Source organism: Aquarana catesbeiana, linkage group LG01, assembly GCF_042186555.1.
Source record: "Aquarana catesbeiana isolate 2022-GZ linkage group LG01, ASM4218655v1, whole genome shotgun sequence".
NCBI classification, from domain to species: Eukaryota; Metazoa; Chordata; class Amphibia; order Anura; family Ranidae; genus Aquarana; species Aquarana catesbeiana.
In genome coordinates this window covers 799,578,725-799,605,037 of record NC_133324.1, presented here as the reverse complement: position 1 = coordinate 799,605,037, position 26,313 = coordinate 799,578,725, and the positions used below count along the sequence as shown (strand labels likewise).

Genomic DNA, 26,313 nt, shown 5'->3' with positions numbered 1-26,313 from the left:
TGGGTGGTCCTCAGCGATACAGAGGGTGGTGCTGGTGTTATGTCAGCTTCTCTCTCTGTATCATTACAGTGTGAGTGAGGGGTGCTCTGGGGTAACCCCTCAGGGGTGGGACCACAACGCCCTGCACTCACGGTAATGCCCTGTACACACGGTCGGACATTGATTGGACATTCCGACAACAAAATCCTAGAATTTTTTCCGACGGATGTTGGCTCAAACTTGTCTTGCATACACACGGTCACACAAAGTTGTCGGAAAATCCGATCATTCTGAATGCGGTGATGTAAAACACGTACGTCGTAAATTTATATTGTGAAAGATAATGTTACGCTGAGTAAATTGCTACCCAACATGTCATGCTTTAAAATGGCGCCCCCATTCTGGTTTTATTTTGGCATTATGGGGTACTGAGTGTAGATTAATGAGAGAAAAAAACATGTATTTAAACAACTTAGGATCAGGCTGCAACATAACAAAATTAAAAAAAGTGAATGAGGTCTGAATACTTTCTGAATGCACTGTAACTGGGACACCAGTTAAGTGCACCTATGTACTTTTCCCACTGAGCCGTTGCCTTGACTGGGTAATCTTTAAGATATTCAGATAGTAACATATTATAAGATTAAGCGATAAAACTTTTATAGGGCGTACACACGGTCGGACTTTGTTCGGACATTCCGACAACAAAATCCTAGGATTTTTTCCGACGGATGTTGGCTCAAACTTGTCTTGCATACACACGGTCACACAAAGTTGGCGGAAAATCCGATCGTTCTAAACGCGGTGATGTAAAACATGTACGTCGGGACTATAAACGGGGCAGTAGCCAATAGCTTTCATCTCTTTATTTATTCTGAGCATGCGTGGCACTTTGTGCGTCGGACTTGTGTACACACGATCGGAAATTCCGACAACGGATTTTGTTGTCGGAAAATTTTATAGCCTGCTCTCAAACTTTGTGTGTTGGAAAATCCGATGGAAAATGTGTGATGGAGCCTACACACGGTCGGAATTTCCGACAACAAGGTCCTATCACACATTTTCCGTCGGAAAATCCGACCGTGTGTACGGGGCATAAGAACTGTGAAAATGTGGTATAGATTTCCCGAAGAGTTGGTTCAACACACAATAGGGAACACATTAACCCCCCTAGTGGTTTACCCCTTCACTCAGGGCTGCTGAAAGAAATTGTGGGGCCCCGTACAGACTACCTGACAGGGCCCCCCCAAGAAAATATTAAAGCTATATTTAGCTAAAAATACAATAAAACTATTAGCAGACACAAATACAACATAACTCATAGAATTCCTGCTAATTCTAAAAGATAAAACTGAGTTAATAAATAAAAATGAAGACGAGATGAAAAAAATATACAGGCTGCAGGATCAGAGTTAGGCCCTATACACACTGGGCTTAAAAAAACTCCAATCCACCTAGCAGAAAAAAATGCTCCTATAGAGCATTTTTTGTACAAAGTTTAGACGAGTTTAGGAGAGTTTTATGTTTTTTTTTCTGCCAGTAATCTCCAATCAGAGACGCAAACCAGAAGGTTTTTTTTTTTGTGCCTCTAAAGGCTGAGCTCAAAATACGCCTGTAAGTGTCCTAATGTGCATGGACACATAGGATAACATTGCGCTGCTTCTACAGACAGAACACAAAACTCCTGTAGAAGCAGTGAATTTTAAATCAGTGTGCATGGAGCCTAAGGTGTCCGTTTATGAAGCAGTGAAATCTATTCACTGCTTCGTTCTCCGGCATTCACAGTGAAGATCTTTCTCCTCTGTGTGCCAGTTTATGAAGCTTTGTAGATCGCTTCACCTTTGGAGGAGTGAAGAGATCTACAAATGCTTCAAACAGTGGAGAACGGCCCCTGATACTGGAATCTCGTGAGACTTTACGAGATTACAGCACCAGAAATACAGAGATGTCAGTTTATTAAGCGGTGATAAATTATCACCGCTCAATACACGGACGATTAATGTTAATAAAATAATGAGTCCCCCTACATTATATACATATGTATACACACACACACATTATATATACATGTATATACACACACATTATATATATATATACATATACACATTATATGTATATATGTATATATATGTATACACATAAATATGACAGGGGGACATGCTAACAGTGTTGGGGGGTCTGAACGAGGCATAAGGAAGTTAAAAATCTTCCTCCTTCCCCCTCAGATCCCCCCAGATTTCCTCTTCACTCCCCGATTCACCACCTCTGAGCTGGTGAACCTGGGAGTGTGAATTCTGACTCAGATCGCCAGTGAAGCAGTGAGATCACCGCTTCATAAACTGACCCTTACTGTGTCATTTATGAGAATTCTCCGCGTGTAGAGATAATCGGCGGGAGAACTAGTTCAAACATGTTCTCCCCCGATTATCACTGTTTCATAAACTGTTTATGGACTGTGATCAGCGGTGATCCTCAGGATCACCGCTGATCACTGCTTCATAAACGGACACCTAAGTTAGAGAGATAAACCCAGGAGCAGAAATAACCTTAAAAACCAGTGCTGAGAAATGGGCCCACACAGGGAGGGGGATTAGTGAAGGACCACTGTCTCTTTCTTAGCAGATAAAAGCTGGCAGCAGGGAAAGGGGAGGAGAGCAGCTTTCATCTACTGGAGGAAAAGAAACACAATTGTCGCTGTCACTAATCCCACTGTTATCGGGCCTGTACACCAGGGCTGGTGGTCCCCCCCTATCAGCGGCCCTGCCTTCACTGCCAGTGACATTTTTACAGTAATCAATGCATTTTTATAGCACTGATCGCTGTCAAAATTGTCCGACGTGTCCTCCATAATGTCGCAGTCCCGATAAAAATCGCAGATCACCGCCATTACTAGTAAAAAAAAATTAATAATAAAAATGCCATAAAACTATCCCCTATTTTGTAGACACTATAACTTTTGCGCAATCCAATCAATATATGCTTATTGCATTTTTTTGTTTGTTTGTTTTTTACCAAAAATATGCAGAAGAATACATATCAGCCTAAACTGAGGAAAAAAAAATTTTTTTTTATATATATTTTTGGGGGATATTTATTATAGCAAAAAGTAAAAAATATTGTGTTTTTTTTTTCAAAATTGTCGCATGTTATTTGTTTTTAGCGCAAAACATAAAAACTGCAGAGGTGATCAAATACCACCAAAAAAAAGCTCTATTTGTGGGAAAAAAGGACGTCAATTTTGTTTGGGTGCAACGTTGCACGTCCGCGCAATTGTCAGTTAAAGTGACCCAGTGCCGAATCGCAAAAAGTGCTCTGGTCAGGAAGGGGGCTGAAGCGGTTAACTACTTAAGGACCGAGTCTATTTTTCGAACTTTGCCTACAAGTTAAAATCATTTTTTTTTTTGCTATAAAATTACTTAGAACCCCCATACATTATATATATATTTTTCAGACACCCTAGAGAATAAAATGGCGGTCATTGCAATACTTTATGTCACACCGTATTTGCGCAGCGGTCTTACAAGCACAATTTTTTGGGAAAAAATACACTTTAACAAATAAGACAACAGTAAAAATAATAAATTTACATTGTGAAAGATAATGTTACGCTGAGTAAATTGCTACCCAACATGTCATGCTTTAAAATGGCGCCCCCATTCTGGTTTTATTTTGGCATTATGGGGTACTGAGTGTAGATTAATGAGAGAAAAAAACATGTATTTAAACAACTTAGGATCAGGCTGCAACATAACAAAATTAAAAAAAGTGAATGAGGTCTGAATACTTTCTGAATGCACTGTAACTGGGACACCAGTTAAGTGCACCTATGTACTTTTCCCACTGAGCCGTTGCCTTGACTGGGTAATCTTTAAGATATTCAGATAGTAACATATTATAAGATTAAGCGATAAAACTTTTATAGGGCGTACACACGGTCGGACTTTGTTCGGACATTCCGACAACAAAATCCTAGGATTTTTTCCGACGGATGTTGGCTCAAACATGTCTAGCATACACACGGTCACACAAAGTTGGCAGAAAATCCGATTGTTCTAAACGCGGTGACGTAAAACATGTACGTCGGGACTATAAACGGAGCAGTGGCCAATAGCTTTCATCTCTTTATTTATTCTGAGCATGCGTGGCACTTTGTCCGTTGGATTTGTGTACACACGATCGGAATTTCCGACAATGGATTTTATTGTCGGAAAATTTTATCTCCTGCTTTCCAACTTTGTGTGTCGGAAAATCCAATGGAAAATGTCCGATGGACACGGTCGGAATTTCCAACAACACGCTCCGATCGGACATTTTCCATCGGAAAATCCGACCGTGTGTACGGGGCATTAGAGCTGTCAGCAGACTAAATTAAATTGAAAACAGGGGTGGGAGACAGAACCCACCCACATGCATATCCTTGTGCTCCTACTGCATGTCTCAACTTTATGTAGTAATAATGCATATTCAGAGGTAAAAGACTCATGCATTGTAAAGAAGGGTAACAAAACTCCATCTTTAAATATATGATGCTGGGGTATCCAAAATTGCCTCCAGCGGGTGCCCTGTTGTATTGTCTCTGGCTCCTCACAAGTACCATTGTGCTGTACAGGACTATACTTTGCAAATCCCAGCACCCGCTGTAGCTGTTTAGTTTTGTTCCAGATTTTTTGAATGAGGTTATATGTCGGGAACTGTTTATTGGGTTTCCCAAATGCCTGAGATGCAAGTCCCTCTGGGATTGACTTCCTGTGCATAAACAAGAGCATTATACAGGTAATAGATGCAGGCAACATGGGGCCGTTGCCAGAAAGGGGGGCCATAGTGCCCAGCAGGTGTTGCAATTGGGCTGCTTCAAAATAAAGCCAGGGTTAGGAAGGGCCAAACCGACATCCTCTTTGGGGTGTTGTAATTGCCTAATCCTAGATGGATGTGTACCCCATAGTAATGTATGAAAGATCGAGTTCACCACCCTGAATGTTTTTAAGGATATCACCGGGGGAGAGTAGTGTAAGAGTAGTGTAACAAGTAAAGTAGTTTACTTTGTCCCTGAATAGTACAAGGAGAGGGGCAATATTAAGCCGACAAAAGTCATTAGGGTGGATGTGATATGAATCCCTAAGTATTTAAATGTATATGCAATGGGTATGGGGCAGGACTGCATCACTGAATGGGTTAAATTTCCATCCAATAACATCAAAGTGGATTTCATCCAACTGATTTTTTTCGTAATGTTCACTGTACCTTTATCCTGTTATATGTGGGTTGGACTGAATTAAAGCAGCCAGGGGCTTAATGGTGAAAGCAAAGAGTAATAGAGACAGGGACATCTCTGTCTTTTGCCCCTCCTCCAGAGTAAACATATCCAAGACTCCATCTGATGTGAGGATACCTGCTTGTGGGTTATGGTACAGTAATCAGATCCAGGATAAAAATATTTCCCCAAAACTAAATTTGGCTAGGACTGCCCATAAATATTGCCAATGTATGCTGTCATACAGTATGCCTTATTGGAATCAAGGGACAGCCAGGCCCTTTGGCCCATATTATCTGCTGGGGTTTGCATATTTGTGAACTATCTTCTAAGGTTAACAGCTGTCGATTTTTGCAGCATAAAACCTGCCTGGTAATGGTGAATGATGGACGATATAACCTGATTTAATCTGAGAGCCAGCACCTTTTAACATTACCCTTTACCCGGATCCTTGCCCAATTCAAGTAAAAGAACAATTAGCTTGAGACATACCTCTAACAATTATGGTAATAGAATCTCCATAACCGCTATACACCTCCATCAGAATGCCATCATCTCCTGGAGGAAACATGTGGGGAAAGAAACGGTTGCACTTTGTAATTCCTCCAACGTAATGGGTGCACCCAGTTTCTGACATGAGGTTTGTATTTTTAATGTTTCACTTTAAGTATTATGAAAGTCGACACTCCCCACCGAATAGACTTTTAAAGTTTTTGTTTTCCCAGGGCAGTCCCAGATCCCGTTCCATTGCAAATTGGCCTAGAAAATGGCCATTACTGATTTTTAAGATTTGGTTCTTCAGTAGGGTTTGGATTTGGCAGTAAAGTTTGCCAAACCCACCCTGAACTGATCATTTGTATGTTCAGCTCATCACTACTACACACATATTGAATAAATTACTGTACTGTATCTGACAATTAAATATAACCCTTTTTAAACAATAACTTTAGAAACCCAAATTGCGTGTGAAAAAAATAATTTTATTAAGGATAGGCAGGCAACCCATTGAAGTTGAACAGCAGACAGTTTTCATCTAAATTTAAGGTGTAAATACAGTGAAATATCACTACATATCACAAGTATAGTATAGGAACCTTGCCCTAAGCTGGAGTGTTCCTAGTTAATCTGTTTGCTTTAACAGCCAGGCTGTAAACAGCTTACAATAAAGCTAAACTTTCTCAATCAACATTAACTATTTTTAATCCTTATGCTGCTAGTATTAGTAAATAGATAGGAAGGCGGTATATTATATTTATTTATTTTTAACTTTTCTTTTTTTACATTTTTTCAGTTGGTTTCTGGTTTAGGCCAAAATTATGTCATACATACCAGGAATCTTCTAGGGCATTTTTTTCTTTTCGTCTGGAGGAGGGAAACACACCTTCCTGTCTGCATGTCTGAGCTAAGGGCAGATGGATTCCAGTCAGTAAACGCTACATGAATCAGCTCCACTTAATCAAGATGGATACCGTTAGAAATGCTTTTCAAAGTGATTTCTGAACAAATTAGAGCATGGAAACATGGATGGATGGATGTTCAAATTTGCTTTGAATATTAAAAATGAATAAAGTAGCATTTTCAGTTTGTGGTGCTCAGATACAGTTTAATTGGGCTTTAAGCATTTGTTTACTTTTTCTGTGCTCTGTGGAATTTTTCCAGTGGAAAGCTCAGTGGATTGATTGCTTCTGCCTGCTACTATTAAAGTCAAGGCTCCAGTATTCAGTGTGTGGGAAGAACCAATAACTGATTTATAAATGTTATACTGCCCTGGCCAAGCACTACAGCTTGTTCGGTGAAGTGATTTAAGGGAATGTGATAAATGACTGGAGCTACCTTACAGAGTGTTCTACCCAGTAAGAGCCAGTGTATAATGCTTGCTGGAAATCAGTTACCCTGTGGGAGGGTCTGTCTAAAGGGAACTGAAGCAAGTAGATGTCTACTTCAAAGGTGCACCTTTAAAGGAATCTTGTGTGCTGACAGGTGTCCAGGGAGAACTGGATAGAAGCTGCTGCTGCTGGAGAACAAAGTTTCACTGCTTACAGAATAAAGTACCTGTGGCTGCTATCAAAGCAACAAGGGCCTAAAATGAAATTGAAAGATCTATTGCAAACTAAAGAATAGACTTTGACTGCTCTTACAGAGTCATATATCTGAACTGTGACTCTTTCAGTCATTAGACATTAGTCATTAAACTACTACTACGAACCCTGAGCACGGCAAACATGAGTTTCACTAAATTGAGGCTTGGAAACTGTGATTTACCCTACTATCTAAGTCATTTACTGCAATTATTTTTGGGTATCCTGTATCCCTAACCCTTTCTTCCAAAATGTATTCTATTCAGCAATAAAATTTCAAAAGAGTAAGTGACCCATGCCCAATTCATTCACCCCACCATATACGAAGATACCAACCCAAAGATATGTCAGCTTGCTATATCACTTTGAAGGTCATTCTACACCACCCTGAGAGAAGTAGTGCTACAATAGAAAATAAGAACATTTATGTATAGAAAATTTAAACCAGGCAACATCTTAGTTTCCAATGCTACATTGCAGTTCCATGATGTGATGACACACTAAAGGAAGTCCACTTATTGCCGAGTTGATTTGACTTCGTAATTATGAAACATCCTCCAATAGACCAATACCATTTTAAATGACTCTGGGAAAAAAAAGTACAAATTAGTATTCACAAATGTACAATGTCTCTTATTACCCATACTTGTCAAGAACACTTAAAGTGATACTAAAGTCTTTTGTTATTTTTAACCACTTAAGGACCAAGCCTCGTTTCTGAGATTTGGTGTTTACAAGTTAAAAATAGTTCTTTTTTTGCTAGAAAATTACTTGGAACCCCCAAACATTATTATATTTTTTTTCTAACACCCTAGAGAATAAAATGGCGGTTGTTGCAATACTTTCTGTCACACCGTATTTGTGCAGCGGTCTTACAAGCGCACTTTTTTTCGGAAAAAAAATACACTTTTTTGAATTAAAAACTAAGACAACTGTAAAGCTAGCCCATTTTTTTATATTGTGAAAGATAATCTTATGCCGAGTAAATTGATACCCAACATGTCATGCTTCAAAATTGCGCCCGCTCGTGGAATGGTGACAAACTTTTACCCTTAAAAATCTCCATTGGCAATGTTTACAAAAATTCTACAGGTTGCATGATTTGAGTTACAGAGGAGGTCTAGGGCTAGAACTATTGCTCTCGTTCTAACGATCATGGCGATACCTCACATATGTGGTTTAAACACCGTTTTCATATGTAGGCGCTACTCACTTATGCGTTTGCTTCTGCACGCGAGCTTGGTGGGACGGGGCGTGTTTTACATTTTTTTTCTTATTTATTTTACCTTTTATTTTTTATTTTTACACTTTTCTTAAATAAAAAAAATGTAAACATCCCTTGTAATAGAAATAAAAAAGCATGACAGGACCTCTTAAATATGAGATCTGGGGTCAAAAAGACCTCAAATCTCATATTTACACTAAAATACAATAAAAAAATAAATAAAAATGTAAATGTCATTTGAAAAAAAAAAAAAGTCTCTCTTTAAGAGCTATGGGCGGAAGTGATGTTTTGACGTTGCATCCTCCCTGCAATGGTATTATTATTATTATTATACAGGATTTATAAAGCGCCAACAGTTTACATAGCGCTTTACAACTTAAGGGTAGACAGTACAAATACAATACACTTTAATACAGTAGGAATCAGAGGGCCCTGCTCCTTAGAGCTTACAATCTAAGAGGGAAGGTCAAGAGATACAAAAGGTAATAACAGTAGGTGATGTGCTGATTGAGAAGATAAATGTACAGTTGTTAGGTGGGGCCAGTTAGGCTTCTCTATAGAGATGAGTTTTCAGGGATCGTCCGAAAGTGGATAAAGTAGGAGAAAATCGGACGGATTGGGGTAGCGCATTCCAGAGGATGGGAGAGGCTCTGGAGAAGTCCTGAAGGCCATGTATGGGATGAGGTGACAAGGGAGTTTGAGAGCAGGAGGAGGTCTTGGGAGGAGCAAAGAAAATGATTAGGTTGGTATTTTGAGACTAGGCTAGAGAAGTAGCTGGGAGCAAGGTTGTGGATGGCTTTGTAAGTTATAGTTAGTATCTTGAATTTAACTCGGGGACTGAGTGGCAGCCAATGGAGGGATTGTCAGAGGGGTATAGCAGACGCTGAGCGGTTTGTGAGGTGGATGAGCCTGGCAGCATTCATGATGGGGATAGCCTATTTAGAGGTAAGCCAATAAGGAGGGAGTTGCAGTAGTCGAGGCGGGAGATGACCAGGGAGTGGATTAGAAGCTTTGTGGTGACATTGGTTAGGAAGGGGCGCATCTTGGAGATGTTGCGGAGGTTGAGGCGGCAAATTTTGGATAGTGATAGAATGGGGGCCCGAAAGGTTAGTTCAGAGTCCAGGATTACACCTAGGACCTTGGTGTGGGGGGGATGGGTTGATAGTTGAGCCGTTGATATTGACAGAGAAATCAGGGGAAGTGGCACCCGAGGGAGGAAATATCATGAGCTCGGTTTTGGATAGGTTGAGTTTGAGGAAGTGATGTGACATCCAAGCTGATATGTCTGCTAGTAAGTTGGTAATGCGTGAGGAGACAGATGGAGGGAGCTGGGGGGTGTAGAGATATGGAGATAGGTGGGGGGCCATCTTACCCTCACTCATCTCCATATCTAACAGGACCCGATCGCCTCCGCCACTACCGAAGTGGTGGAGGGCACCGGAGCGTGGCGGGAGGGGTGCCCTCTCCCGCCACGGATAAAAGTGATCTTGCGTCGAATCCACCACAGAGACCATTTTTATCTGAAAGCGGACCTCTCTCTGAAGAAGAGGATACCAGGGTTATGGTAGCTAGCTGCTGCCATAACAACAATATTCCTCTTTAAAGTACCGATGTACAACAATGGCGGACGGTCCGTAAGTGGTTAAAATAAAAAACATGTTACACTTACCTTTTCTGTGCAATGGTTTTGCACAGAGCAGCCCAGATCCTCCTTTTCTCGGTTCCCTCTTTCGTGCTCTCTTTCGTGCTCCTGGCCCCTCCCTCCTGTCGAGTGCCCCCTCAGCAAGTAGCTTACTATGGGGGCACCTCATCCGAGCCACAGGCTCTGTGTGTCCATTCAGACATGGAGCTGCAGTTCAGCCCCATTCCCCCTCTCCATATTGGCTAACTAACTTTGATTGACAGCAGCAGGAGCCAATGACGCCGCTGGCCAAGGCACTCATGTACATCGCTGGATAGAGATGGACCTCAGGTAAGTATGAGGGGGGCTTCTACACACAGAAGGCTTTTTATCTTAATGCATAAAGATAAAAAACCTTCTGCCTTTACAACCACTTTAACTTAATGTGCACCTGTGCTTTGCATATGCTCCTCAATAACCAAAAGTACTGAGTATTTTCTTTGCTTCTTAAAGCTAAATAGAGCGGGAGGAGAGCAAAGGTTTGCATGCTCTGCTGGTGGATTGGGGTGATTAAAGCAAAAGCTGTTGCCTGCCTATAGTGTTTTGGAGAAGTGACATGTTGGAAGATATTTTGCCAATCACTTTTTTACCCCACAAAGTCAGTGTCAGTGACCAGAATAAATGTTTGAAAGTGTTTGGATCATGCTTGCACCTTCATCCACCCTCTAGTGTCTATGGTGACCTTTAGACTGATTTAAAACACAGGAATAACCAAATCTGATGAATCTCCTTCATTAAATCTTCATAAATTATGCAAGTAAAAGGTCTGGAGTTGATTCTAAGTGTGGTATTTGCATTTGGAATCTATTGCTGTGAACCTACATCAAAAACAAAACAAATCCATCAGAGAGATAGCAGCAACATTAGGAGTGGCCAAATCAACAGTTTGGTACATTCTGAGGAAAGAAGAATGCACTGGTGAGCTCAGCAACTTAAAAAGGCCTGGACATCCATGGAAGACAACAGTGGTGGATGATTGCAGGATCCTCTCTAAGGAAAACCCATTCACAACATCCAGACAAGTGAAGGACACTCTCCAGGAGGTGGGCGTATCATTGTCAAAGTCTACAATCAAGAGAAGACTTCAGAAGAGCAAATACAGAGGTTTCACCACATGGGGAAAACTATTCATAAGCCTGAAGAATAGAAAATCCATAAAACATCTAAAAAGCCAGACCAGTTCTGAAAAAGCATTCTTTGGATGGATGAAACAAAGATTAATCTGTACCAGAATGACGGAAAGAAAAAAAGTGCGGAGAAGGCTTGAAACAGCTCATGATCCAAAGTGTAATGGATGTGATTAAGAGTATTATGGTGAAATGTCTATTCTAATACAAATAAATATATATATATAGGGTACATGCTTTATGCTTCATATGCCTGACATATATCGGACATATAACAGCTTCTACGCTTATAAGCCTTAAAAACATATTCAGTAGATACAAAAGCTTACCCCCTCTTACTGTGGAACTGCAAGAGTTAACAGAGTTAACAGAAGAATCGCACCTCTTCTGAAAATACACTCAAAAAAATAACAAGATAACACCAACTGTCTAAAAGAAGCGAGGACATTGCAAGAACACAGCTACTTCCTCATATGAAAGTATATGAAAGTCCCAGCTAAAATACAATACTTGTCATATACTTTGTCATAATATATTAATATATTTGTGGCTGTTTTGTGCTTTGCATGCGCCAGTCTTATCTGATGTATCTTAATCCTAGCAAAATGGTATATAAATCTTGAGAAGCAGAAATATTAAAACAGAAGTTTTTGTATTTGGAACTGAGGGTCAGTGTAATCACTTCAGAGTGTGCATACTTTATATTCAATAATTTGATCAGGGGTAGATATAATAATATTGGACTTTTGTTCCGATCCAAAACATCTGGCGCCCGACGTGGGGCTATTTGGGTTCTGTACCGAGAGGGAGCCGATCGAGAAGAGGCTGGGACAAACCAACACGGGCACAGGATGGAGACTGATCACCTCTGAAAATGGTAAGACACTTTTGATACCTTATCTAGTCTACTGTTTATCCTATACCCGTGATTGGCTAATCTCTGTGTCTATATTGGTTCTCCACGGTCAGCAAAGAAGAGACAGGTATATACCTTGCCCATAGTCTCTCTCCTTCTCCTCTCTTCTCTCTCTTCTCTCTCTTCTCTCTATTTTTTTCTCTCTCTCTTCTCTTTTTTTTTCTCTCTCTCTTCTCTTTTTTTTCTCTCTCTCTTGATGGCCTCTGACACACCTTATCTGCACCCACCAGTAGAGATGAGCCGAACACCCCCCGGTTCGGTTCGCACCAGAACCCGCGAACGGACCGAAAGTTCGCACGAACGTTAGAACCCCATTGACGTCTATGGGACTTGAACGTTCGAAATCAAAAGTGCTCATTTTAAAGGCTAATTTGCATGGTATTGTCCTAAAAAGGGTTTGGGGACCCGGGTCCTACCCCAGGGGACATGTATCAATGCAAAAAAAACTTTTAAAAACGGCCGTTTTTTCGGGAGCAGTGATTTTAATGATGCTTAAAGTAAAAAAAAAAAAGTGAAATATTCCTTTAAATATCGTACCTGGGGGGGGTCTATAGTATGCCTGTAAAGTGACGCGTGTTTCCCATGTTTAGAACAGTCCCTGCACCAAATGTCATTTTTAAAGGAAAAAATCTCATTTAAAACTGCTTGCGGGTTTAATGTCATGTCGGGTCATGGCAATATGGATGAAAATCAGTGAGACAAACGGCATGGGTACCCCCCAGTCCATTACCAGGCCCTTTGGGTCTTGTATGGATATTAAGGGGAACCCCGCACCCAAATTAAAATAAGGAAAGGTGTGGGGCCACCAGGCCCTATATACTCTGAACAGCAGTATACAGGCGGTGCAAACAAGACAGGGACTGTAGGTTTGTTGTTAAGTAGAATCTGTTTGTAATTTTGAACATTTTTAACGTGTTTAGCTCCAGCCAAAAAATCTTTTCTAAGCTTTTTGGAAAACATAGGGAAGGGTTATCACCCCTGTGACATTTGTTTTGCTGTCTTTCCTCCTCTTCAGAAGATTTCACCTCACTTTTTTGTCCCAATGAAAAATGTTTTTTGAAAATTTGGGTTTTTTTGTGGAACAAGGATTGGAAAGCATCAGTGGAAAGGAGAAATTGTTTTCCCATATTAACTCTTACAGGAGAGAATTTCCCTTCCTAGGGGTAGATTTCATCTCACTTCCTGTTGTCTCCTTCCGTTTGCAAGTAGGAGTCGTTTGTAAGTTAGATGTTTGAAAGTAGGGTCCTGCCCTATATACTCAGCAGAAATTTGGGCCTTAGGTGTTGCTGTGGCCACAACACTGTAAGCCCTCACAGGGCCCTGCTGTGAAATATTAGATCAAGAATTGTAATTACATGCCCCTGTTGAACAGGAGCTGAAAAATTAGGCCTTAGGCACTGGTGCTGGTGCCACAACACTGCAACCCCTCACAGACACTCTAGTTGGAACGCAGGAACGAGCCCTGCTGCAAATTATTGCTTCAAAAATTGTAATTACACGCCCCTGTTAGACAGGGGCAGAAAAATTGGGCCTTAGGCACTGGTGCTGGTGCCACAACACTGCAACCCCTCACAGACACTCTAGTTGGAACGCAGGAACGAGCCCTGCTGCAAAGTATTGCATCAAAAATTGTAATTACACGCCCCTGTTAGACAGGGGCAGAAAAATTGGGCCTTAGGCACTGGTGCTGGTGCCACAACACTGCAACCCCTCACAGACACTCTAGTTGGAATGCAGGAACGAGCCCTGCTGCAAAGTATTACATCAAAAATTGTAATTACACGCCCCTGTTAAACAGGGGCTGAAAAATTGTGCCTTAGGCACTGGTGGTGGCGCCCAGAACCAAAAATGTTCTTACAAGCTATCAGCGTGATGATTGAGGAGGAAGAGGATAATTACTCAGGGATAGTCACTCAGCATCAGCATAGGCAGTCTTTGAAGGGATCTGAGATTTCAAAAAAAATTATTCGGTTACATCAGCATCAGGTGCTTGGTAGCTGGTGGTGATCCAAGACTCATTCATTTTTATGAAGGTCAGCCGATCGACCGAGTCGGTGGACAGACGCACCCTGTGATCGGTTACCACGCCTCCAGCAGCACTGAATGTGCGTTCCGAAAGAACGCTGGATGCAGGACAGGCCAGTAGCTCAATTGCATACTGTGCAAGCTCTGGCCAGTGATCCATCCTCAAGTCCCAGTAACCCAGAGGATTTTCGGTGGGAAAGGTGTCCAAGTCTGATCTTGCCCCTAGGTATTCCTGCACCATGTAAAACAGACGCTGGCGATGGTTGCTGGAACCGATCATACCTTGGGGCTGCGGACCAAAAAATTGTCTGAACGCATCGGTCAGACGGCCACCTTCTCCACCGCTCCTTCTTTGACTGACCGAAGCCTCAGCAACACGTTGTCCAGAAACAGGAGTTTGTAACCTCCCAGTCTCTGGGAACGCGTTGCACAGACCTTTCTGCAAGGCCTCCCGAAGATGTTTCATCCTCTGCTCCCTCTGCGATGGCAAGATAAGGTCCGCAACCTTACCCTTGTAACGTGGATCAAGGAGGGTTGCCAGCCAGTATTGGTCCTTCTCCTTGATACCACGAATACGAGGATCCTTACGCAGGCTTTGCAGGATCAGGGAGGCCATGCAGCGTAGGTTTGCTGAGGCATTCGGTCCGGAGTCCTCTGGGTCACTAAGAACGACATGGTCCGCAGCCACCTCCTCCCAGCCACGTACAAGTCCATGTGTTTCTTGGGACTGATCCCTTAAAGACTGCTGCTGATGCTGAGTGCCAGGCTCCACCTCCATACTGACACAATCTTCCTCCTCCTCCTCTTCCTCCTCGTCCTCTTCCTGTGTGATCGGCGGGCACGCAGGAACACTGTCTGGATAAAGGGGGCCTTGAGAGCTAAGGAAGTCCTCCTCTTCCTGCCTCTGTTCTGCCTCAAGTGCCCTGTCCATTATTCCACGCAGCGTGTGCTCCAACAGGTGGACAAGGGGGACAGTGTCACTGATGCATGCACTGTCACTGCTCACCATCCTCGTGGCCTCCTCGAATGGTGACAGGACAGTGCATGCATCCCTGATCATGGCCCACTGGCGTGGGGAAAAAAAAACAAGCTCCCCTGACCCTGTCCTGGTGCCATAGTCGCACAGGTACTCATTGATGGCCCTCTGCTGCGTGTGCAGCCGCTGCAGCATGGCCAACGTTGAGTTCCACCTGGTGGGCATGTCACAGATTAGGCGGTTCTTGGGCAGGTTAAACTCCTTTTGGAGGTCCGTCAGCCGAGCACTGGCATTATATGACCGGCGGAAATGCACACAGACTTTCCTGGCCTGCCTCAGGACATCCTGTAAGCCCGGGTACCTGCCCAAGAACCGCTGCACCACCAAGTTAAGGACGTGAGCCAAACAGGGCACATGGGTCATTTGTCCCTGTCGGAGGGCAGAGAGGAGGTTGGTGCCATTGTCGCAAACCACCATTCCTGCCTTAAGTTGGCGTGGCGTCAACCACCTCTGAACCTGCCCCTGCAGAGCTGACAGAACCTCTGCCCCAGTGTGGCTCCTGTCCCCCAAGCACACCAGCTCAAGCACCGCATGGCATCTTTTGGCCTGCGTACTTGCGTAGCCCCTTGAACGCCTACGGAGCACCGCTGGTTCCGAGGAAGAGGCCATGGAGGAAGAAGAAGAGGAGGGGGTGGAGGAGAGAGGTGTGTCACAATCAGCATTTTGGAGGCGTGGTGGCGGAACAACCTCCAACACTACTGCACCTTGTCCTGCATCCTTCCCAGCTGCCAGCAGAGTCACCCAATGCGCCGTGAAACTTAGGTAACGTCCCTGTCCATGCCTGCTGGACCATGAGTCAGCGGTAATATGCACCTTACCGCTGACCGACCTGTCCAGCGAGGCATGGACATTGCCTTCCACATGCCGGTAGAGAGCCGGAATCGCCTTCCGTGAGAAAAAGTGGCGTTTGGGTACCTGCCACTGAGGAACCGCACATTCCACAAACTCACGGAAGGGGGCAGAGTCTACCAACTGAAAAGGCAGCAGTTGAAGTGCTAGCAATTTTGCCAAGCTAGCATTCAACCGCTGGGCATGTGGATGGCTGGGAGCAAACTTCTTTCGGCGGTGCAGCAGCTGGGGCAGGGAAATTTGCCTGGTACAATCTGACGTCGGTGTACCAAAAGCAGATTGCCCACAAGTACTTGGCTGTGACACACCTAATTCTACACCTTCATTCCTCTCACTGCAGGTCTCAGAGAGGACTGAAGGTCTAGTGGGGTTGGAAATCTCAGCTGATGAGGAGCAAGGAGAGATCCTCTTTGTTCTTTGGTGTGGGTCTTTTAGATACGCTTGCCAACGAACTGCATGGCAGGTCAACATATGTCTGGTCAAGCATGTGGTACCCAAGCGGGAGATATTTTGGCCACGCGAGATACGCTTGAGACATATGTTGCAAATAGCAGCGGTGCGATCTGATGCACTCGTCTCAAAAAAGGCCCACACCAAAGAACTTTTTGAATAACGCGCAGAGACTGCAGCGCCCTGCACATGTGGAGCTTTGGGGTGTGATGCAGTCAATGTGCTGCCCTTAGGCTGGCCCCTGGAGGGCATCCTGCCTCGTTGGTGATGTGCTGCCGCCTCCTCCTCCTCCTCCTCCTCCTCCTCCTCCTCCTCTCTCCTATCAGGCACCCACGTTGAGTCAGTGACCTCATCATCCCCTCCCTCCTCATCACTGGAGCAAACCTGGCAGTATGCTGCAGCAGGGGGAGCATGACTGCCAGATTGCTGTCCTTCTTGGGCACCCCCTCTGTCCGCGCTCATGTTACTGCCTTCATCAAGCTCAGTATCGTCATCAGAGCCTTCCAAACGCTGGGCATCCTCCTGGAGCATGTACCCAACACTGTGGTCAAACAGTTCGAGGGAATCCTCATGAGGACATGGTGGAGCTAGGGAAGGAGTCACTGATGACATTGAGCTGAGGGAAGAGGCCGCTGCTTTGCCAGACAAAGCACCCTGGGCATGGGTGAGAGAGGATGAGGAGGATGAGGACGGCTTGGTCATCCACTCGACCAAGTCTTCCGCATGTTGCGGCTCAACATGGCCAGCTGCCGAAAAAAAGGCCAAGCGTGTCCCATGGCCACGTGCTGATGAGGATGCACCGTCTCCACGACCAGCACTAGACACAGAGCCTGCTTGCCCTCTCTTATTGGCTTGTGACTGTCTGCCTCTCCTTCTTGGCCTTCCAGACATACTAATGGCCTGTAGCTGCACTAAGCTGGGATAGAACACCTGTAATTTTCTTCAAGTAGCTTTATATACTGTAACCAGACAAGCCTGCCTGTCAGTAGGAAGATAACAGGAACGGATCTAGCTGAACACTGTGAGCAGGACGCACTGTACTAAATGTAAATAGTCTAGCTGCCTGACCGTGGTACTAATAGGATCAAATAGAACACCTGTAATTTTCTTCAGGTAGCTTTATATACTGTAACCAGACAAGCCTGCCGGTCAGTAGGAATTTAACAGGAACGGATCTAGCTGAACACTGTGAGCAGGACGCACTGCACTAAATGTAAATAGCAGGAACGGATCTAGCTGAACACTGTGAGCAGGACGCACTGCACTAAATGTAAATAGTCTAGAAGATAACAGGAACGGATCTAGCTGAACACTGTGAGCAGGACGCACTGCACTAAATGTAAATAGTCTAGAAGATAACAGGAACGGATCTAGCTGAACACTGTGAGCAGGACGCACTGCACTAAATGTAAATAGCAGGAACGGATCTAGCTGAACACTGTGAGCAGGACGCACTGCACTAAATGTAAATAGTCTAGAAGATAACAGGAACGGATCTAGCTGAACACTGTGAGCAGGACGCACTGCACTAAATGTAAATAGCAGGAACGGCTCTAGCTGAACACTGTGCGCAGGACGCACTGCACTAAATGTAAATAGCAGGAACGGATCTAGCTGAACACTGTGAGCAGGACGCACTGCACTAAATGTAAATAGCAGGAACGGATCTAGCTGAACACTGTGAGCAGGACGCACTGCACTAAATGTAAATAGCAGGAACGGATCTAGCTGAACACTGTGAGCAGGACGCACTGCACTAAATGTAAATAGCAGGAACGGATCTAGCTGAACACTGTGAGCAGGACGCACTGCACTAAATGTAAATAGCAGGAACGGATCTAGCTGAACACTGTGAGCAGGACGCACTGCACTAAATGTAAATAGTCTAGAAGATAACAGGAACGGATCTAGCTGAACACTGTGAGCAGGACGCACTGCACTAAATGTAAATAGCAGGAACGGATCTAGCTGAACACTGTGAGCAGGACGCACTGCACTAAATGTAAATAGCAGGAACGGATCTAGCTGAACACTGTGAGCAGGACGCACTGCACTAAATGTAAATAGCAGGAACGGATCTAGCTGAACACTGTGAGCAGGACGCACTGCACTAAATGTAAATTGCAGGAACGGATCTAGCTGAACACTGTGAGCAGGACGCACTGCACTAAATGTAAATAGTCTAGAAGATAACAGGAACGGATCTAGCTGAACACTGTGAGCAGGACGCACTGCACTAAATGTAAATAGCAGGAACGGATCTAGCTGAACACTGTGAGCAGGACGCACTGCATTAAATGTAAATAGTCTAGATAGAAGATAACAGGAACGGATCTAGCTAAACTGAATACAGTGTATATATATATATGCAACACCTGGGATGCATATATATATACACAATACACTGTAAGTGCAGCTAACTGACTGACTGTTCTGCCTAATCTATCTAACTCAAATCAAATGACACTGTCTCTCTCTCTCTCTATCTCTCAGCACACCGGAACACACACTACACAGGGCCGCCGTGCAGGCGGCCTTATATAGTGTGGGGTGTGTACTAAATCCCCTGAGCCATAATTGGCCAAAGCCACCCTGGCTTTGGCCAATTACAGCTCTCTCTACTGACGGCGCTGTGATTGGCCAAGCATGCGGGTCATAGTGCATGCTTGGCCAATCATCAGCCAGCAATGCACTGCGATGCCGCAGTGAATTATGGGCCGTGACGCGCCACACGAATTTAGCGCGAACGGCCCATAACGTTCGCAATTCGGCGAACGATCGAACAGCCGATGTTCGAGTCGAACATGGGTTCGACTCGAACACGAAGCTCATCCCTACCCACCAGTACCAACTCCACGTGTCTGCTACAACTGCGGAAGACCCGGCCATTTCCGAAGGGAATGCTGAAGCCCTCAGAAATTCACCCACAGTCAACCAAGCCCCAGCCGTGGCCCACATGAAAGCGTTCAGTATCAGAAACATGACACCCCACCCCTCCTTGGATCACACGGACCTTCTCAGCTAGGATTCAGGCAAGCGTGTGTCACCTGCTACACCTGAACTGTTATGCCACAAGGGGCCCAGAACTCCCCCTCCCAATTCGCCAAGGCAATGGCCCTCATTCTGGACACTTGGATGAAGTTACACCCAGACATTGTACTCCTTCAGTAAATAGATGACCTCCTGCTTGTGCAGATACCCTTGGTGATGCCTCAATCTTCTCTGAAAGCCTCCTCCACTACCTGGCCAAGCAAGGATGTAAGGCCTTGAAGCAAAAGGTCCAGTGGTGCAGAGAGAATGTGATTTTTCTAGGCCACTGCATCTCCCAAGGCACCCGACATCTCATTGAAGAAAGAGTTGCTGCAATCAAGGCCATCCCCTTGCCTCAAGGCCACAAACCCCTGCATGCTTTCCTTGGGTTGATCTCCTACTGCCGTTCTTGGATCCCAGGAGCCTCCCTCTTGATGCAACCTCTCTACGATGCCCTGAACTCTGACCCTTTCCTGCTTTCTCCAGAAGCTGTGGACAATTTTGAGACTCTGAAGGAGATCCTCTAAACAGCCCCTGCTTTGGGCCTTCCAGACTATCAAAAGAATTTCAAACTGTTTGTCTCAGAGAGACAAGGGCATGCCACAGGAGTTTTGGCTCAGGGCTATGGCAACAGGCTCAGACCCATTGGGTATTATTCCTGTAGAATGGACTCAGTGGCCAGGGGAGGACCTTCCTGCCTCAGAGCCGTCTTTGCAGCCCAAGCCCTTTTGGACAAGACTGCTGACCTTGTGTTGGGCCATTCTTTGATCCTCCTTGCCCCTCATGACATAACTGCCATACTAAACCAAGTACAGCCCAAACACCGGTCCTCGCAGAGGCACCTCAGACTCCAGTGAGCTTTGCTTCTCCCCAATAACATCACCATCCTCCGATGTGATACCTTAACCCATCCACTCTGCTTCCTCTTCTCGATGGGGGGACCGCTTTGGAGAATGACCCTCATCTCACCACTCATGACTGCTTCGAAGTGATGAAAATGGAAACAACACACTTTCCGACAGTCAGTGAAATAGCCTTTGAGAATCCTGACTTGACAATTTTTGTGTATGGTTCAAGGTATGCAGACAGCACTGGACGGTACCACACAGGATATGCAGTCACCACCCGAGATACAGTTCTTCAGGCTTCAGCATTGCCCTCCTCCATGTCTGCCCAGGAAGCAGAACTCCAGGCCCTAACTATGGCATGCAAATTGGCAGAAGGAAAAAGAGCCAACATTTATACAGACTCAAGATATGCCCTTGGTGTGGCCTGCGATTTTGGGATCATCTGGAAAACCAGAGGGCTCCTGACAGCAGCAGGAACACCTGTAAAACACAGTGAAGCTATCAAGGATTTAATGGATGCCCTACTCCTCCCAGCACAAGTGGCTATACTTAAGGTGAAAGCGCACGGCAAGCTGGTTTCCCAAGAAGCACGAGGCAATCACCTAGCACAGGGATCTGCAATTAGCGGACCTCCAGCTGTTGCAAAACTATAGGTCCCATCATGCCTCTGCCTCTGGGTGCCATGCTTGTGGCTTTTAGACTCTTGCTATGCCTCATGGGATTTGTAGTTCTGCAACAGCTGGAGGTCTGCTAATTGCATATCCCTGACCTAGCAGATACCGCTGTAAAACAAGCTGCAGATGGGACACGAGAAGTGGTCAGCAGAGTGAATGCACCCGTCCTGGATGACCCAATAGATACCCCTGAAGAGACTGTACAAACCACCATGATTCTACAAAACCCTCCTGTAAACAGGACTCACCACAAGGAGCAACAGGAGGCAGCTGACGAAGAAGAAAAAGAAGTGTGGATCAAAAAAGGAGCCACAGAAGTTGAAGGAATCATGGAATTATGCCACGATCAATGTTTCCTGCAGTGGTGCAGTGGGCCCACGGTGCCTCTCATCTATCAAAAACCTTGATTAACGCCCTGATCAACAAATACTACATGGCTCCGGGGATCATCCCACTCACCAGCAACTTCTGCAAGTCATGCACCATCTGTGCTAAGTGCAATCCTGGAAGAACAGAGAAGGTACCTTTGAAGCATCTAGCAAAAGCCCAGTACCCCTTCCAAAGAATACAGATCAACCACATCCAGATGCCGAAGAGTGGCCGATATGAATATGCATTGATTGTCATTGACATGTTCTCCACATGGCCGGAAGGCTATGCCGTTACCAACATGACGGCAAAGACCACGGCTAAAAGACTTTTAACAGAAATAGTATGCAGATATGTTGTCCCAGAGGTCATAGAGAGCGATCAGGGACCGGCTTTCATGGCCTCAGTGACCAAGGAAATTAGCTTTAGGGGTCACACTAGCTTTCCACACCCCATACCATCCTCAGAGCAGTGGGTAGAAAGATTGAATGGCACAATAAAATCTAGAATGCTAAAAATGTCTCAGGAAGCAGGAATGAGTTGGCCAGACAGCCTACCCATTGCCTTATTCAGTGTTAGGTACACTCCAAGGGGAAACCATGGTCTGTCACCCTATTAGATATTGTTTGGTTCAGCCCCCAGACTGGGTTGTTATTTTCCACAGCAAAAGCAGCTTCAATCTGATGTATTGACTGATTATGTGACTGCTTTATCTCGAGGATTAACCCATATCCATTACATACATGCCCATACATGTAAATTAGAAGTAGAATGACAGGACAATGTGCACTGGCCAAGGCCATAATGACTCTACATATTCTCTCGGAAAACCCAAAGCCAAATACAAACAACACACCCCAACCTAACAGGAGGCGTAGGAGTGCCCCAGCAGGAAGCTTTGACCCTCATGTATACATAGATGCCATAGGGGTCCCTAGAGGGGTCCCAGATGAGTTCAAAGCAAGAGACCAAGTAGCAGCAGGGTTCGAATCTCTGATCCCCATCATCACCGTAAATAAGAATGTAGACTGGATAAATTACATCTACAACCAACAAAGGTTTGTCAATTTCACTAGAGATGCACTCCAAGGTTTAGCCGAACAACTAGAAGCAGCTTCACATATGACTTTCCAAAACCGCATGGCTTTAGACATGGTCCTAGCTGAAAAGGGGTGTGTGTGTAAAATGTTACCTGAAACAAGTACATGCTTTACTTATATCCCAGATAACACAGGCCCAAATGGTAAAGTGACTTTAGCCATCCAAAAACTTGAGTTTTTTTCCAAAGAATTAAAAAAGAATTCAGGGCTCTCCAACCCTTGGGATCAGTACTTCACCTGGATCAAGGGGGATGGCAGGGAATTTTACCACAGATTGGAATAGCCATTTTGATAATTTTAGTGACCCTAGCTGAAAAAGCCATTGACCAATCTACTCCCATGTTTGTGAACCAGGAAATACCAGATGATGATGAAGATTATGTAAGACTTAATGATGATTATGTGTTATACTCCATTACAGTCACTTCCCCCCGAGGTGCAACACCATAGGATTACAGGGACAGACCGTACCTGATTGCCCCTCTCTAAGCTGTATCGAGGGGGTTAGTGAGTTAGTTGCTGCTCTTCTCTATATACAGCCCAAGAGAGTTGCAGAGGAGAATGGGGCCAGGTAAGTAGGACTTTTAGTATGAGGGACAGTACTGAATAGACAGTTTCAAGGGGGGACTGTAATGGATGATGTGATTAAGAGTATTATGGTGAAATGTCTATTCTAATATATATATATATATATATATATATATATATATATATATATATATATATATCTTATACATATTATGTAAATGCTTTATGCTTCATATGCCTGACATATATCTGACATATAACAGCTTCTACGCTTATAAGCCTTAAAAACATATTCAGTAGATACCAAAGCTTACCCCTCTCTTACTGTGGAACTGCAAAAGTTAACAGAGTTAACAGAAGAATCACACCTCTTCCGAAAATACACTCAAAAAAATAACAAGATAGCACCAATGGTCTAAAAGAAGTGAGGACATTGTAAGAACACAGCTAATTCCTCATATGAAAGTATATGAAAGTCCCAGCTAAAAATCAATACTTTGTCAAATACTTTGTCATAATATATTTATATATTTGTGGCTGTTTTGTGGTTTGCATGTGCCAGTCTTATCTGACGTATCTTAATCCTAGCGAAATGGTATAAGTCTTGAGAAGCGGAAATATTAAAACAGAAGAAGTTTTTTATTCTGAACTGAGTGTCGGCGTAATCACTTCAGAGCATGCATGCTTTATATTCAATAATTTGATCAGGGGTAGATATAATAATATCAGACTTTTGTTCTGATCCAAAACAAAAGCACACAACTTCATCTGTAAAACATGGTGGAGGCAGTGTGATGGCATGGGCATGCATGGCTTCTATTGGCAATGGGCATTGGTGTTTATTGATGATGTGACAGAAGAATGAAGCAGCCAGATGAATTCTGCAGTGTTTAGAGATATACTGTCAGCCCAGATTCAGTCAAGTGCAGCAAAGTTGATTGAACAGCAATTCACAGTACAGATGGACATTGGACAATGATCCAAAACACACTACAAAAGCAACCCAGGAGGAAAAGAAGTGGAATATTTTGCAATGGCCGAGTCAACAACCTGATCTCAACCCAATTGATCATGCATTTCACTTGCTGGCAAGAATAAAGGCAGAAAGACACACAAACAAAGAAAAACTGAAGACAGCTGCAGTTAGAGCCTGGCAAAGCATCAGAAAGGAGAAAACCCAGCCTTTGGTGATGTCCATGGGTTCCAGACTTCAGGCAGTCATTCTAAAAGATTCTCAACAAAATATTAAAAATGAACATTCTATTTATGATAATATTCATTTGTCCAATTACATTTGAGCCCTTTAAAATGGGGGGACTGTGTATAAAAATGATTGCAGTTCCTAAAATTTGTACTTGATATTTATGTTCAACCCCTTAAAATAAAGCTGAAAGTCTTCACTTCAAATTCATTTGGATTGTTTTGTTTTAATTTTATTCTGGTGGCATACAGAGCCAAAGTATGAAAATTGTGCCTAACTGTATATGCCAGGGTCCTCAAATGACACCCTGGGCGGGGTAGGGTAGGATAAAGAAAGTAATGAATGATGATATCAAAGCACTGATTTTAGAATTCAAAAGATGAAAGATCTTTTAATTCATAAATAGGATAACACAGGATAAAAAGAGCCAACTTGTGCTCAGGGGTTAAGAAAAACCCCACCTTGTCAAGGCTTTCTGAAAATCGGACTCTATTTTCATTAAATAGATTGTTTACTGATTGTTGAAGAAAAAGGCATCTGTTGGCAAAAAAGTTTGGCAAGAAAGAAAAAACTGACAGAGGTTGAAATCCCCCATACTCTATTTAAAACTTTTTGTTTTAGTTAGTCATTACTGAAGATGTTTGCTGAAAAAGCTATGACAAGTTTATAATTTGATTTCTCATAGAAAATCAATCACTATTTGAGCTCACAGCAAGTTAAACAGTGACACAGTTTTAACACGGAGATAAAACAACAAGTTCAATACTGAAAGGGTTTGGTAGTATAACTGTAAAATGAGAATAACTTTAATTACTGACCCCTGTGACCCATCATGTGAAAACTATATAGATTTTAGTGAATGAGGGAAGGATAATAATATAAAATGCTTACATTTTCGTCTGTTCTACAATCCAGTCTATGTACTCCGTGACCTTTGTGTAAACGCCTGGCTTGTCTGGTCGGGCACATCCTTCTCCCCAGCTGGTAATGCCAATTAAATACCATGTCTTGTCAACTTCACATGTCAATGGTCCACCAGAGTCCCCCTAAAAAATAAATGTATACAATTATCATATACTAAGATGAACACATGAGAGTTTAAAGACCAGCTCCACCTGAAATTAAAATTTTGTAGTTGTTGCGAAGTTGAATCACATCCTGAATAATTTTATCTCTCAGGGATTTAAGTGACAAAATATTTTCACCAAATATCCAATTCTACCCATTAACAATGACCATTACAAAGCCAAATGACAGTGATAGATTCCCCTGATTTTTTTTTATAATGTACAATAAACTAGTAATAAAAGAGGCCAGCTGCAACACCTTAATGTTGACTTCTTGGGTTGGGCAGGAAAGAGAGAAACACACGCTACCAACTGGAACATTTCATCTTTAGAGGGTATAGTAACCAGCACATGAATGAGCCTATTGACACTAAATGGGTGCTGTGGCTTATAAAAGATGGACAAAAAAAATTAAAAGAACCCCTACTGAGAAGTCTATAAACTGTCATTGGTGAACCATTCTTTTGAAAATTTCCCTTGCGGTCATGGTAATCCAATGGCTTCAGTACTTTCAATGACAGTCAGACAATTAGCATTTTCATAGGGAGCAAAAAAACAAAGCAGATAAATCTAATTTCAAAATTGATAATTTTGCAGCAAGTAATCATAGGACTCATTGGAAAAGACCCTGATGCTGGGAAGCATGGAAGGGAAAAGGAGAAGAGGATGACAGAAAACAAGATGGATAGATAGCATCATCAAAACAATGAACATGAAGTTAAGCAAGCTTTGGGAGTCAGTGGAGGACAGAAAAGCCTGGCGCACTATAGTCCATGAGCTCACGACGAGTCGAACATGACTGAACAACAACAACAATCAAAGGTTGGTCTTTGAACATATCTTCTTGAAAAACAAATATGGGCCCCATGGCTAACT

The 26,313-nt window shown here is 43.5% G+C and overlaps 1 protein-coding gene across 1 annotated transcript in view; it reads right to left on the bottom strand.

The window, feature by feature from the left end:
- Window positions 1–6,192: 6,192 nt before the first annotated feature.
- Window positions 6,193–26,313, bottom strand: part of LOC141114200 (plasma kallikrein-like) — a 228,882-nt gene continuing 208,761 nt past the window's right edge. Inside the window, exons 15-16 of the mRNA XM_073607743.1 lie at window positions 25,262–25,416; window positions 6,193–7,897 (exon numbers count right to left, since the gene is read on the bottom strand). Coding sequence (XP_073463844.1) covers window positions 7,888–7,897; window positions 25,262–25,416 — 165 coding nt within the window. The 3' untranslated portion in view covers window positions 6,193–7,887. The remainder of the gene's footprint in view (window positions 7,898–25,261; window positions 25,417–26,313) is intronic.